The sequence below is a fragment of the Hoplias malabaricus genome, chromosome 18 (genome assembly GCF_029633855.1).
Source record: "Hoplias malabaricus isolate fHopMal1 chromosome 18, fHopMal1.hap1, whole genome shotgun sequence".
Taxonomy (NCBI): domain Eukaryota; kingdom Metazoa; phylum Chordata; class Actinopteri; order Characiformes; family Erythrinidae; genus Hoplias; species Hoplias malabaricus.
The window spans coordinates 2,477,848-2,489,643 of record NC_089817.1 but is presented as its reverse complement, the minus strand read 5'-3'; the positions used below and the strand labels follow the sequence as shown (position 1 = coordinate 2,489,643).

Below are 11,796 nucleotides of genomic sequence, written 5' to 3'. Positions count from 1 at the left end.
ACCTAAACACACACACACACACACACACATACATACATACACACACACACACATACACACACACTCCTCCCCCTCACTGCATTACGCTCCTGGACACTTTCTGTTTTTGTTTGTTGTGGTCAGTTGGACTGGTTTCCTCTGTAGAGGGGTGTGGTTTAATCTGTGTGTGGACAGTGGAGCTGAATGGAGCCAGACGTCCTCCTCTAAAAGCCCCTCACAGAAAGTGAGGACAGTAGACGGTGGGGGACACACGGCTGGTGTCTGACTGTAGTGTGGAGAAGGGGGTGGTGTCCACTGTCCTCCATCATCACCATCATCTTCATCACTCCATAGGGACTCTAGATGGTGGAGAGGGAATAAAATGCTGGGTGTGTGTGGGACACTTGGTTCCATTCACTTCCACTGTGATACATTAAATATCCTCTCTCTCTCTCTCTCTCTCTCTCTCTCTCTCTCTCTGTCTCTCTCTCTGTCTCTCTCTCTCTACAGGTCTGGACCAGGACAGAGAGGATCAGGGACTTTCCGTTGCTGTGGAACCCGATCAGATTCCCATCCATCTCCAACCGGACCACCATGAGGACCACAGTGAACCCTCCAAACTGACCAGAGAACCCGACCAGGATCCAGCGCCGCATTCCCAGCCTGTGTGTAACGGCCACCTTCCGGATCATTCCCAGATCCAGGCTCCCCTACCCAGGCCTCCGTCTCTGAAGATGAAATCCCCTCTGAACGCAGTGGACCCAAATGAAGTGGATGACGAACCTCCGCCGCCGCCGAAGGGCAGCTACAACTTCGACCCGGATCAACTGAATTCCAACTTCAATCCGTTTGCAAGCAGCGGATCCCAGCTGCAGAATTCCCCGACTCCAAAAGGAGCGTACAGCTTCGATCCGGATAATTTTGACGACTCTGTGGATCCATTCAAAACGTCTAAGGATTTTGGTGGTGATTTGGGAAAGATAGAGGTGACCACGATCTCCAGTCCCCCAAAATCTCAGCTTCCGGACTCTCAGCCAGATCCTGCTGAAGAAGATATCGGATCTAAGAAAATTCCTCCACAGAAACAAGGCAAAAGGACCGGGGCTAAAGTTACGCCTAAAAAACAGCGCGTCAAACCCAAGCCAGAACCAGCGGCGGATTCAGAACCGCCCTCCAACACAGAGCAGGACTCAGGAACGACCAACATCGACGATATTCCCATTCCCAAAAAATCCTACAGCTTCGACCCCAGCCAATGGGACGACCCCAACTTCAACCCGTTCGGAGGATCAGGCAAACTCAGCAGCTCCCCAACGCTCCCCAAGGGGGCGTACACATTCGATCCGGACACTTTCCACGACTCCTTGGATCCTTTCAAACCCACAAAAGCTTTCGGCACGGACAGCGACTCGGTGAGAACAGACGCCGAGACCATGCCGGATAAACTCGGACAACAAGAGTGCCCCCTGGTGGAGGAGAGAAAAACACGGCAGTCACCAAATAAAAACAAGGAGCGGATCATCACGTGAGTGGATTGCAGCTCTCTCTCTGTCTCTCTCTCTCTCTCTCTCTCTCTCTCTCTCTCTCTCTCTGTGTGTGCGTGTGTGTGTGTGTGTGATTCCTGAAGCTATGAGGCTAACGTCTTCCTCAATGATTACCAGGTGCGGTACCTAAAAACAGCTCCCTACTCACTTTTCCCTATATTACTCACTACATACTGCACTATTCCAGGGAACTGAATGCAGGAGGGTAGTGAAGGGCTTGTGACATCACCAAGGTTTTACCTCTGGACTCAGTAATGCCACATATTTTAGTTTCAACACACACCACAGCTTTAAACATCTCACACACCGCAGCTTTGAACATCTCACACACCGCAGCTTTAAACACGGGGTATCAGCCTTGTAGCTCCAGTGTGTAAGTCTCCACTGTTCTGTTGTGTTTTTGTGCACTGTCCCAATTCAGACTCCTCAGTGTCACTGTCCTCTCTCTCTCTCTCTCTCTCTCTCTCTCTCTCTCAGAACTAATCCCACTGAGCTTACTGTGCTCTTATTTTTCTCTCCCTCATTCCTTCACTGTCTGTTTTTTACTGCTCCATCCTTCTCTCCCTGCCTCTGTCTGTTAATGTCTCCATCAGGACAACTGAGCAAGTTCGCTTTCTCTGCTTGCTCCTGTAAGTATTCCTCCTTTCCTCCTCTCCCCCTTTCTCTTCTTTCTCATCTCCTCATCCTCTCTTTCTGTTCACTCTTCTTCTCTCCTTCTCTTTTCTCTCCTCCTTCTCTTCTTCTTCTCATTCTCTCCTCCTTTTCTTCTCTTCTCTTTTCTCTCCTCTTTTCAGTCCTTCTCTTCTCCTTCTCTCCTCTTCTCACTCATTCTTTTGTCTTTTCTCTCCTCCTTCTCTTCTCCTTCTCATTCTTTCCTCCTTCTCTCCTCTTCTGTCCTTCTCTCTTCTCCTTCTCATTCTGTCCTTCTGTCCTCTTCTCTACTCCTTCTCTCTTCTTCTCCTTCTCATTCTCTCCTCCTTCTCTCTCCTTCTCTTCTCTTTTCTCTCCTCCTTCTCTCTCCTTCTCTTCTCTTTTCTCTCCTCTCCTCCTTCTCTTCTCCTTCTAATTCTCTCCTCCTTCTCTCCTCTTCTCCTCTCTCCTTCTCTTCTCTTTTCTCTCCTCTCCTCCTTCTCTTCTCCTTCTAATTCTCTCCTCCTTCTCTCCTCTTCTCCTCTCTCCTCTCCTTTCGTTTGATCTTGTTGTAACCCTTCGTGTGCCACTGTGTGCTGTATCTATGTAAAAGTAGGCCATGTCCCACTTTGTGTTTATTTTCCCTGATGTCTGATCAGAAGTTATTGATTGGTCTGATCGCTATCGATTGGTCAGTTGACTGTGCTGTCTGCAGTCTGTTATTGACTGTTGTACAGTAATTAATTACCCCACTGAGGGTCACCCCTTTAACCCACTGCCCCCAGGGTCCCGCTGCTGCTTTCAGCGCACATTAAAGGTGTAATTACAGTGTCATTAAAGGGCAGAGGAACTTATAAACACAGTCAGAGTAGGGCCTAATGAGGACAGAGTATACACTGGGGGTAATAAGGGGTTAACTGTTTAATCCTGGGGCAAAGTATATTATAAAATTTAACACAAACCGTTAATAACACGCAGGAGTTGTTTATAAATGAATCATTCTTTAATGAATCATAGTCAAAACTAACTTGACGCTAAATGAAGTGCCACACGTTTTTCAAAGAAAATATCAGGTGTAAGTTTTGGTGTGAAAGAGTTGGTGTGTTCTCCCTGTGTCTGCGTGGGTTTCATCCGGGTGACTGTCTGTTAGGAGTGTGGTGTGTTCTCTCTGTGTCTGCGTGGGTTTCCTCCGGGTGACTGTCTGTGAGGAGTGTGGTGTGTTCTCTCTGTGTCTGTGTGGGTTTCCTCCGGGTGACTGTCTGTGAGGAGTGTGGTGTGTTCTCCCTGTGTCTGCGTGGGTTTCCTCCGGGTGACTGTGTGTGAGGAGTGTGGTGTGTTCTCCCTGTGTCCGCGTGGGTTTCCTCCGGGTGACTGTCTGTGAGGAGTGCGGTGTGTTCTCTCTGTGTCCGCGTGGGTTTCCTCCAGGTGACTGTCTGTGAGGAGTGTGTTGTGTTCTCCCTGTGTCCGCGTGGGTTTCCTCCGGGTGCTCCGGTTTCCTCCCACAGTCCAAAAACACACGTTGGTAGGTGGATTGGCGACTCAAAAGTGTCTGTAGGTGTGAGTGTGTCGTATTAAAATCACAGTCTCATTTTATTCAACTGAAAAGAACCTAAAAACGAAGTGAAGAATTTATTGGGTGCTGCATTGGTTCTGAGCTCCATCAGGAAAAAGCTGCAGAAGACTGTGATGGGTTTGTTCTTTTCTTGGGGACAATACTGTGTCCAAAAGTCTGTGTGAGTGTGGGTTTAGACCAGTTACAGATGGAGGCAGTGTTAGAGTTGGCAACGGAGTGCATTAATACTGTGTTTTGGGGTGTTTTGAGTGTTTGGGCACCCGGAGGAAACCCACGCAGACACAGGGAGAACACACCACACTCCTCACAGACAGTCACCCGGAGGAAACCCACGCAGACACAGGGAGAACACACCACACTCCTCACAGACAGTCACCCGGAGGAAACCCACGCGGACACAGGGAGAACACACCACACTCCTCACAGACAGTCACCCGGAGGAAACCCACGCAGACACAGGGAGAGTGCTTGAGTCTTGAATTACAGTCAGAGGTTACACAAAAGCACATTAAATCTGACTTGTACACCTGGTGTCTCCACTGTTCCTGGACCTGTATCTGTTCTGAGAGATGGACCGCACCCAGGAGACAATCCTCACTGATGTTCACATGGCTGAGATCCACTTCATTTAGTCTCCACTCGTCTGTGGAGGATTTACACCGTCCCCTCGGCAAAGAGGAACACACTCCTGATTAACCCCTTCACGTCAGAGGGGATGTGTAGTCTGCTGAGTCACTGCTAAAGTGTCCTGATACTGGGGTCAAGTCTCTAAACATTAATGCTCTCTCTCTCTCTCTCTCTCTCTCTCTCTTCTCTCTCTCTTTCTTCTCTCTCTCTTTCTCTCTCTTTTCAGGAACACTTGTAAAGTGAAGAAGTATGAGAATAATTCTTTAGTGCTGGACGTCTGCAAACAGGTACAAATAAACACAGAGAGGGAGAGAGAGAGAGAGAGAGAGAGAGAGAAAGAGAGAGAGTATATTGATCCTAATTCTGCAAAAAACAATTGAGTCACCCACTGAAACATAACTGCAGTGACTCAGCATCTCTTTCTCTCTGTCTCTGTGTGTGTGTGTGTGTGTGTCAGTGTTTGTGTTTGTGTGTGTGTGTGTCAGTGTTTGTGTGTGTGTGTGTGTGTCAGTGTTTGTGTGTGAGTGTCAGTGTTTGTGTGTGTGTCAGTGTTTGTGTGTGTGTGTGTCAGTGTGTGTGTGTGTCAGTGTGTGTGTGTGTCAGTGTGTGTGTGTGTCAGTGTGTGTGTGTGTGTCAGTGTGTGTGTGTGTGTCAGTGTGTGTGTGTGTCAGTGTTTGTGTGTGTGTGTGTCAGTGTTTGTGTGTGTGTCAGTGTTTGTGTGTGTGTGTGTCAGTGTTTGTGTGTGTGTGTGTCAGTGTTTGTGTGTGTGTGTGTCAGTGTTTGTGTGTGTGTGTGTCAGTGTTTGTGTGTGTGTGTCAGTGTTTGTGTGTGTGTCAGTGTTTGTGTGTGTGTCAGTGTGTGTGTGTGTCAGTATGTGTGTGTGTCAGTGTGTGTGTGTGTCAGTGTTTGTGTGTGTGTGTGTCAGTGTGTGTGTGTGTGTCAGTGTTTGTGTGTGTGTCAGTGTTTGTGTGTGTGTGTGTCAGTGTTTGTGTGTGTGTGTGTCAGTGTTTGTGTGTGTGTGTGTGTGTCAGTGTGTGTGTGTGTCAGTGTGTGTGTGTGTGTCAGTGTGTGTGTGAGTGTCAGTGTTTGTGTGTGTGTCAGTGTTTGTGTGTGTGTCAGTGTGTGTGTGTGTCAGTATGTGTGTGTGTCAGTGTGTGTGTGTGTCAGTGTTTGTGTGTGTGTGTGTCAGTGTGTGTGTGTGTGTGTGTGTCAGTGTGTGTGTGTGTCAGTGTTTGTGTGTGTGTCAGTGTTTGTGTATGTTCAGAAGGAAAGAAGCCCTGACTGTGATTAAAAACTAGAGGAAAGAAGGAAAGTGTAAACACAATGAAAAAAAGATACAGTGCTTCATATTTTCACTGTTGTGACAATAATTTAACATTTAATTTCGGCCACTCTTTTATACTGCATTATATTTACAGGAAATACACGAGATACCTTTCAGAATGATGTACTGTCTCACACACACACACACACACACACTCCAGCCTACTGTACAAAGACAAGTCTATGTTTGACTCTCTCTCTCTCTCTCTCTCTCTCTCTGTGTGTGTGTGTGTAGGGCGAGGAGGTGCAGGAGGAGTGTGTTTCTCCTCTGGAGCTCCCTGAGCAACACGCCACTGATGAGGAGAAACTGGCCTCGACAGGAATGGGGCAGAAAGACCCAGCAGACTGCGGTAAGATACACACTCACACAGACTCACACACAGACACACACACATACAAACTCACACACAGACACACACACATATACAGACACACACACACACATACAGACTCACACAGACACAAACACACACACAGAGACTCACAGAAATACTTGAAAAGGAATCTGTGTCATGTTAATCCTCCTGAAGCTTTAAAGCATGAAGAAAAGATTCCTAAAGTGAGTGGATCATTCTCAGCGCTGCAGTGACACTGACGTGGTGGTGGTGTGTTAGTGTGTGTTGTGCTGGTGTAGAGTGGATCAGACACAGCAGTGCTGCTGGAGTTTTTAAACCCTGTGTCCACTCTCTGTCCACTCTGTGAGACACTCCTCCCTCGTTGGTCCACCTTGTAGATGTAGAGTCAGAGACAGTAGCTCATCTGTCGCTGCACAGTGTGTGTCGCTCGTCCTCTAGTCCTTCATCAGTGACACAGGACGCTGACCACAGTGGCTTTAATGTTTTGGCTAACCTATTGTATTAAACGTGATATAATTGTGTGTGGAACTGAGAGGTCTGCGCATGGCGTCCGACGTGAGCCTCAGTCTCGGGACAAAGCCCCTGTTGATTGTCTGTATTCTGTGAAGCAGAAGTGTCCGGCAGATACAGTGACCACACTGAGGCTGTCAGTCTGTTAATGAGACTGGGTCAGAGAAGAGATCCGCTCCAGCGTCCAAACACAAAGACGTGTCTCTGTCCAGAACAGTCCGTCTCTGTGTGGACGGAGAGTGTTGATGCTGTTTGGGCTTTGATTTCCTCAAAAAAACAAAGACAGGGTCCAGATCATTTTATCAGTTCAGTGCATTTTAAACAAGGGACTCTTCAGATCAGCATTCACATCAACATGACTGAGGACAGTGACCGACCACAGGGTTCACCAGGTGAATCAGGTCCTGGTTCTGGAAGCAGGTTCTTGTTTAGTGGCTGTTCTCTCGTGGTTCAGAGCGAGTCGAGTAGGGACTAAACCGTGGCGTGTAAACCTTGCAGAGCGCTGATCGTCCAGAGAGAGTCGTCACTCTACGCCACGCAACGCAGACGACCAGCACCAACTCTCCATCTGTAAAATCTCCAGCTGCAGCAGAGATCACGTTTGTTTTTATCCGACTCACGACGGCAGCTCTTTTCCTCATAGCAGGGTGTGGTGCACTATGGGAGCTATTCTGCGGTGGAGGCCGTGATGTGTTCTGTGTTGTAATAGTTTGTAGCTCTTTGGTGTTGAACTGTTCTGAGTGAAGGAGTAATTACTGACATAAAGCCACGCTCTCCGCCACAGGCACCTCCTGTGGTTTAGGAAATTAATTTGATTGATAACAAACTTAATGTCATTTTAAACAGCCACAACTTCTATATCCCCAGGCCACTTTATCAGAAACACCCCCTTCTACTGACACTCACTGGCCACTTTATCAGAAACACCCCCTTCTACTGACACTCACTGGCCACTTTATCAGAAACACCCCCCTTCTACTGACACTCACTGGCCACTTTATTAGAAACACCCCCCTTCTACTGACACTCAATGGCCACTTTATCAGAAACACCCCCCCCCCCTCTACTGACACTCACTGGCCACTTTATCAGAAACACCCCCCCCCCTCTACTGACACTCACTGGCCACTTTATCAGAAACACCCCCCTTTTACTGATGAGGCCAGTGTATGTATTTGCTGCCCTCTAGTGTTTGATATAGAACCTGAACTCAGTGTGAGCCACCTTCAGTTGTGTGAGAATCTAAACCTGGTTCCACCAGCTGTGTAGGGTTTGTGTATATATATATGTGTGTGTGTGTGTGTGTGTGTGTGTAACTCTGCTGTGGTGACAGTGTTGTGTGTTCTCTCCTCAGAGCTGGAGAAACCTGAGAGCTGTGGTGAGAAGGACATCTGCCCTGCTGTGAGAACTCATTCATTCATTTACACTGATGTAACTGAATAGCACTAAAACAGCAGGAGGATATTCACACGCTATTAGCCTCATACAATCATTTAATATTTAATTAATCAGTCACAAATATTTCAGAATGATTCAGTACCCAGTATGAATTATTCAGCTCCTGATCTTTCAGTCTACAGTACAACTCAGCACTGAGAATAACGTGAGAATTACTGAAGTGCTGAGTATCTGCACTGAGGGGGTGTGGTCCGAGGGGGTGTGTGGTCTGAGGTGTGTGGGGTCCGAGGGGGGTGTGGTCCGAGGGGTGTTCTCCGAGGGGTGTGTAATCTGTGGTCAGTGCTCAGCAGATGTCATCAGTTCAGTGATTGGAAGAGAAACATAATCATATCCTTAAAGAAGATTAACCCATTAGCTCTGGACACGTTTATAATCCGCCCAAGGACAGGGCTGCGAATGATCCGGGTCACACACCTCCTCCTTTCTCCGCTCACTGTCCACTCTCTCACCTCCACTGGCTACAGCACTGATGCTCTAAATAATAATAATAATAATAATTATAAGTTAATAAGGGTTTCCATAAACTGTAAAAATTAAAACTCTTTTACATTCCCTCACAGTAAAAGTCAGCTGTGGTTCTGAGTGTACTGTACCTGTGCTGTACCTGTCTCAGGGATTTTGGGTCATGTGGTAAATAATCAATGCCTAAAAGTATAGATTAGATACATTCTCATTTACACAATACTGTAGATCATTAACCTCTTAAAGCCCAGGATTATTATTCGCTCGTGGAGCTGTCGACTCGAAGTGAATAAGTGTGAGACGTGTGTTTACGAGAGTAAGGGGATTAAGGGGTTAATCCCACACACTTCAAAGCAGTTACACTGCAACATGTGTTTAATATAAGTGTAATAATGTGTGTGCTGTTAACATTAACCGCCTGTGTGTGTGTGATTGTGTGTTTTAGCCGGAGAGTGTGTGTAAGCCTCTGATTGGCAGTGAGAAAGTGGAGAAGTCGTCTCCGAGTCTGGACTCCATCCCTCTCAGTGAAATGGACAAAGCTGCGGTCCTGACCCTCATCAGAGAAGAGGTATAAACTCAGTTGTAAATACGGACACCTCCCAAAACCTAGTGAGCTGCCTATTTAGGCACTGCGTGTATAGACAGGTGTTTAATTAGACAGCGCTCTAACTGACATGGTGGTAGTGTGTTAGTGTGTGTTGTGCTGGTGTAGAGTGGATCAAGTTTTTAAACCCTGTGTCCACTCTCTGTCCACTCTGTGAGACACTCCTCCCTCGTTGGTCCACCTTGTAGATGTAGAGTCAGAGACAGTAGCTCATCTGTCGCTGCACAGTGTGTGTCGCTCGTCCTCTAGTCCTTCATCAGTGACACAGGACGCTGTCGGCTGGGTGTTTTTGGTCGGTGGACTGTTCTCAGTCCAGACACTGAGGGGTTTAAAAACTCCAGCAGCACTGCTGTGTCTGATCCACTTGTACCTGCCCAATAAGGAACAGGTTGAAATGGAGCTAAGAATGTATGCAGAGCAACAGATGGACTTCAGAGTGCACTTGGATGGTCAGTGGAGCTGAGAGAACGGGAGACAAGTGCAGAAACTAGGAGCTGGGCCTAAAGTTGAGTTTGTGTCTCTGCAGATCATCACTAAAGAGATCGAGGCGAATGAGTGGAAGAAGAAGTATGAGGAGAGCAGGGTGGAGGTCATGGAGATGAGGTACAGAAGCAACTACAATACCCATAATGCACCTCTCCTTGCAGTAAACACTTCATTTAGATCAAAATACAATAAAGGTTTTGTTTTTCTTTGAACAGGAAAATAGTAGCTGAATATGAGAAGACAGTGGCACAGATGATTGGTGAGACCTGTTTACAGTTAATCTCATGTACCACCACAGACAGACACACAGAGACAGACAGACAGACAGACAGAAAGACAGACACACAGAGACAGACAGACATTAGTGTTTACTGATGTATTTTCCGAACTGTGGCTGTGTTTCTCCTGGCAGAAGATGAGCAGAGGAAGAACATGGGTTCTCAGAAGAGCGTCCAGCAGCTGACTGCTGAGAGAGACCAGGCTCTGGCTGACCTCAACTCCGTGGAGAGATCCCTCTCGGACCTGTTCAGACGATACGAGAACATGAAGACCGTTCTGGAGGGGTTCAAGAAGGTGGGAGCACTGACTCTCAGCCTACAGCAAAGTTTAGCCCTTCCCATTCCGCCTATAACAGGTTTAGCCCCGCCCATTCAGCCTACAACAGGTTTTAGCCCCGGCCATTCAGTCTATAACAAGTTTGACCCCTGTCTGTTCAGCCTACAGCATGTTTAGCCCCACCCATCCAGCTTGCAGCAAAATGTAGCTCCACCCATTCAGTTACAGGGAACTGGGCTGTAACCGGAAGGTTGTCGGTTCAATCCCTGGAGCCGGCAGGTCATGACTGAAGTGCTCTTGAGCAAGGCACCTAACCCCCAACTGCTCCTCATGTGCCTTGGCTAGGGCTGCCCTCTGCTCCGGGTACTGCTCACTGCCCCCTAGTGTTCACTAGTGTGTGTGTAAATGTGTCTTTCACTGCACGGATTGGGTTAAGCTCAGAGAACATTCTTCTGTGTGCAGCACAGTGGCCAATAAAGTGATTGTAATTCTGATTCTAAAGATGAAAGTCTGGCTCGGCTGATGCTTTTCTGTTGTTTCTCTCCTGTTCAGAACGAGGAGGTGCTGAAGAAGTGTGCTCAGGAATATCTGGCCCGGGTTAAACAGGAGGAGCAGCGCTACCACACCCTCAAACTACACGCCGAGGAGAAACTGGACAAGTACAATCTCTCAAACACACACACACACACAAACACACACCAGTATGATCCAGGAATATACAGCACTCTAGAAATTCCTAATATTGTGTTATTAGTGTTTTTGCGGACACATAAAGTATGTCATGTTGGTTATACCTCTGCACATTAGAGCTGCAATTTCTGATCATTTAAATAACTATTAGACTGCTGATTGTTTTTTAAAACTAAACAATGCCTGATCGTTATTGTATGTTGGTGTCCTGCAGCGCCACATAGAATAATTTTCAACAGCCGCCACTGCACATAAACATTAGTGAGATTGGGTGCTGATGCCGCAGTTTTAGTTCTGGCACTCAAGCTAAACCCAGATATGTCCCTCACTCCAGAGAAGACTGCACCACAGCCCAGTGATGAGGACATCTACAACTGTGTGTGTGTGTGTGTGTGTGTGTGTGTGTGTGTGTGTGTGTGTTGCAGGGCGAATGAGGAGATAGCTCAGGTGCGTTCCAGGGCGAATGCGGAGAGCGTGGCTCTGAATGCGAGTTTGAGGAAGGAACAGATGAAGGTGGAGTCTCTGGAGAGAGCGCTGGAACAGAAGGTAACACTATATATTTACAGTTATCTGTAACTAAGGCTGTTTAGAGCAGCATTAAAGGGTGGAGTGAGCATCACATTATACACTCTCTCTACCTGGAGAGCAATGAATGTTCAGGCCAAATGTGGCCCATCTGCAGTTCTCCTACGGCCTTTAACTGAGCCGTAAGTGTACCTCACACAGCATAGGCCCAAAGGCGTCCAATATCTGGGCACCTGCTTAGATTAGATTCTCAGTGCCTCTCACCTTGGGACCCTCAGGCTCCTGTGGTCATTGTCACACCACACTTTTATTGAAAGCCAGAGAACGTAGATTTATTTGTCCAAAATCCTCAGCCTTTTACCTTTCCTGTTGTTTGCATGTCGCCTGCTGCATGACTTTATTGCACATCTGTCAAAATTAACGTTCATCATCAGATAAGCGTTTACAAATAATTCTTATGACCACACGATTCAT

At 47.3% G+C, this 11,796-nt stretch overlaps 1 protein-coding gene across 2 annotated transcripts in view; it reads left to right on the top strand.

Annotated features, from left to right (window-relative positions):
- Window positions 1–11,796, top strand: part of tacc1 (transforming, acidic coiled-coil containing protein 1) — a 44,820-nt gene that overhangs the window by 29,552 nt on the left and 3,472 nt on the right. Inside the window, exons 5-15 of one of the 2 annotated variants that reach the window (XM_066650699.1) lie at window positions 490–1,504; window positions 2,117–2,152; window positions 4,580–4,640; window positions 5,912–6,026; window positions 7,897–7,943; window positions 8,908–9,030; window positions 9,593–9,669; window positions 9,768–9,811; window positions 9,965–10,125; window positions 10,660–10,766; window positions 11,223–11,343. In XM_066650699.1, coding sequence (XP_066506796.1) covers window positions 490–1,504; window positions 2,117–2,152; window positions 4,580–4,640; window positions 5,912–6,026; window positions 7,897–7,943; window positions 8,908–9,030; window positions 9,593–9,669; window positions 9,768–9,811; window positions 9,965–10,125; window positions 10,660–10,766; window positions 11,223–11,343 — 1,907 coding nt within the window. The remainder of the gene's footprint in view (window positions 1–489; window positions 1,505–2,116; window positions 2,153–4,579; window positions 4,641–5,911; window positions 6,027–7,896; window positions 7,944–8,907; window positions 9,031–9,592; window positions 9,670–9,767; window positions 9,812–9,964; window positions 10,126–10,659; window positions 10,767–11,222; window positions 11,344–11,796) is intronic. The other variant, XM_066650700.1, reaches the window with a different exon arrangement.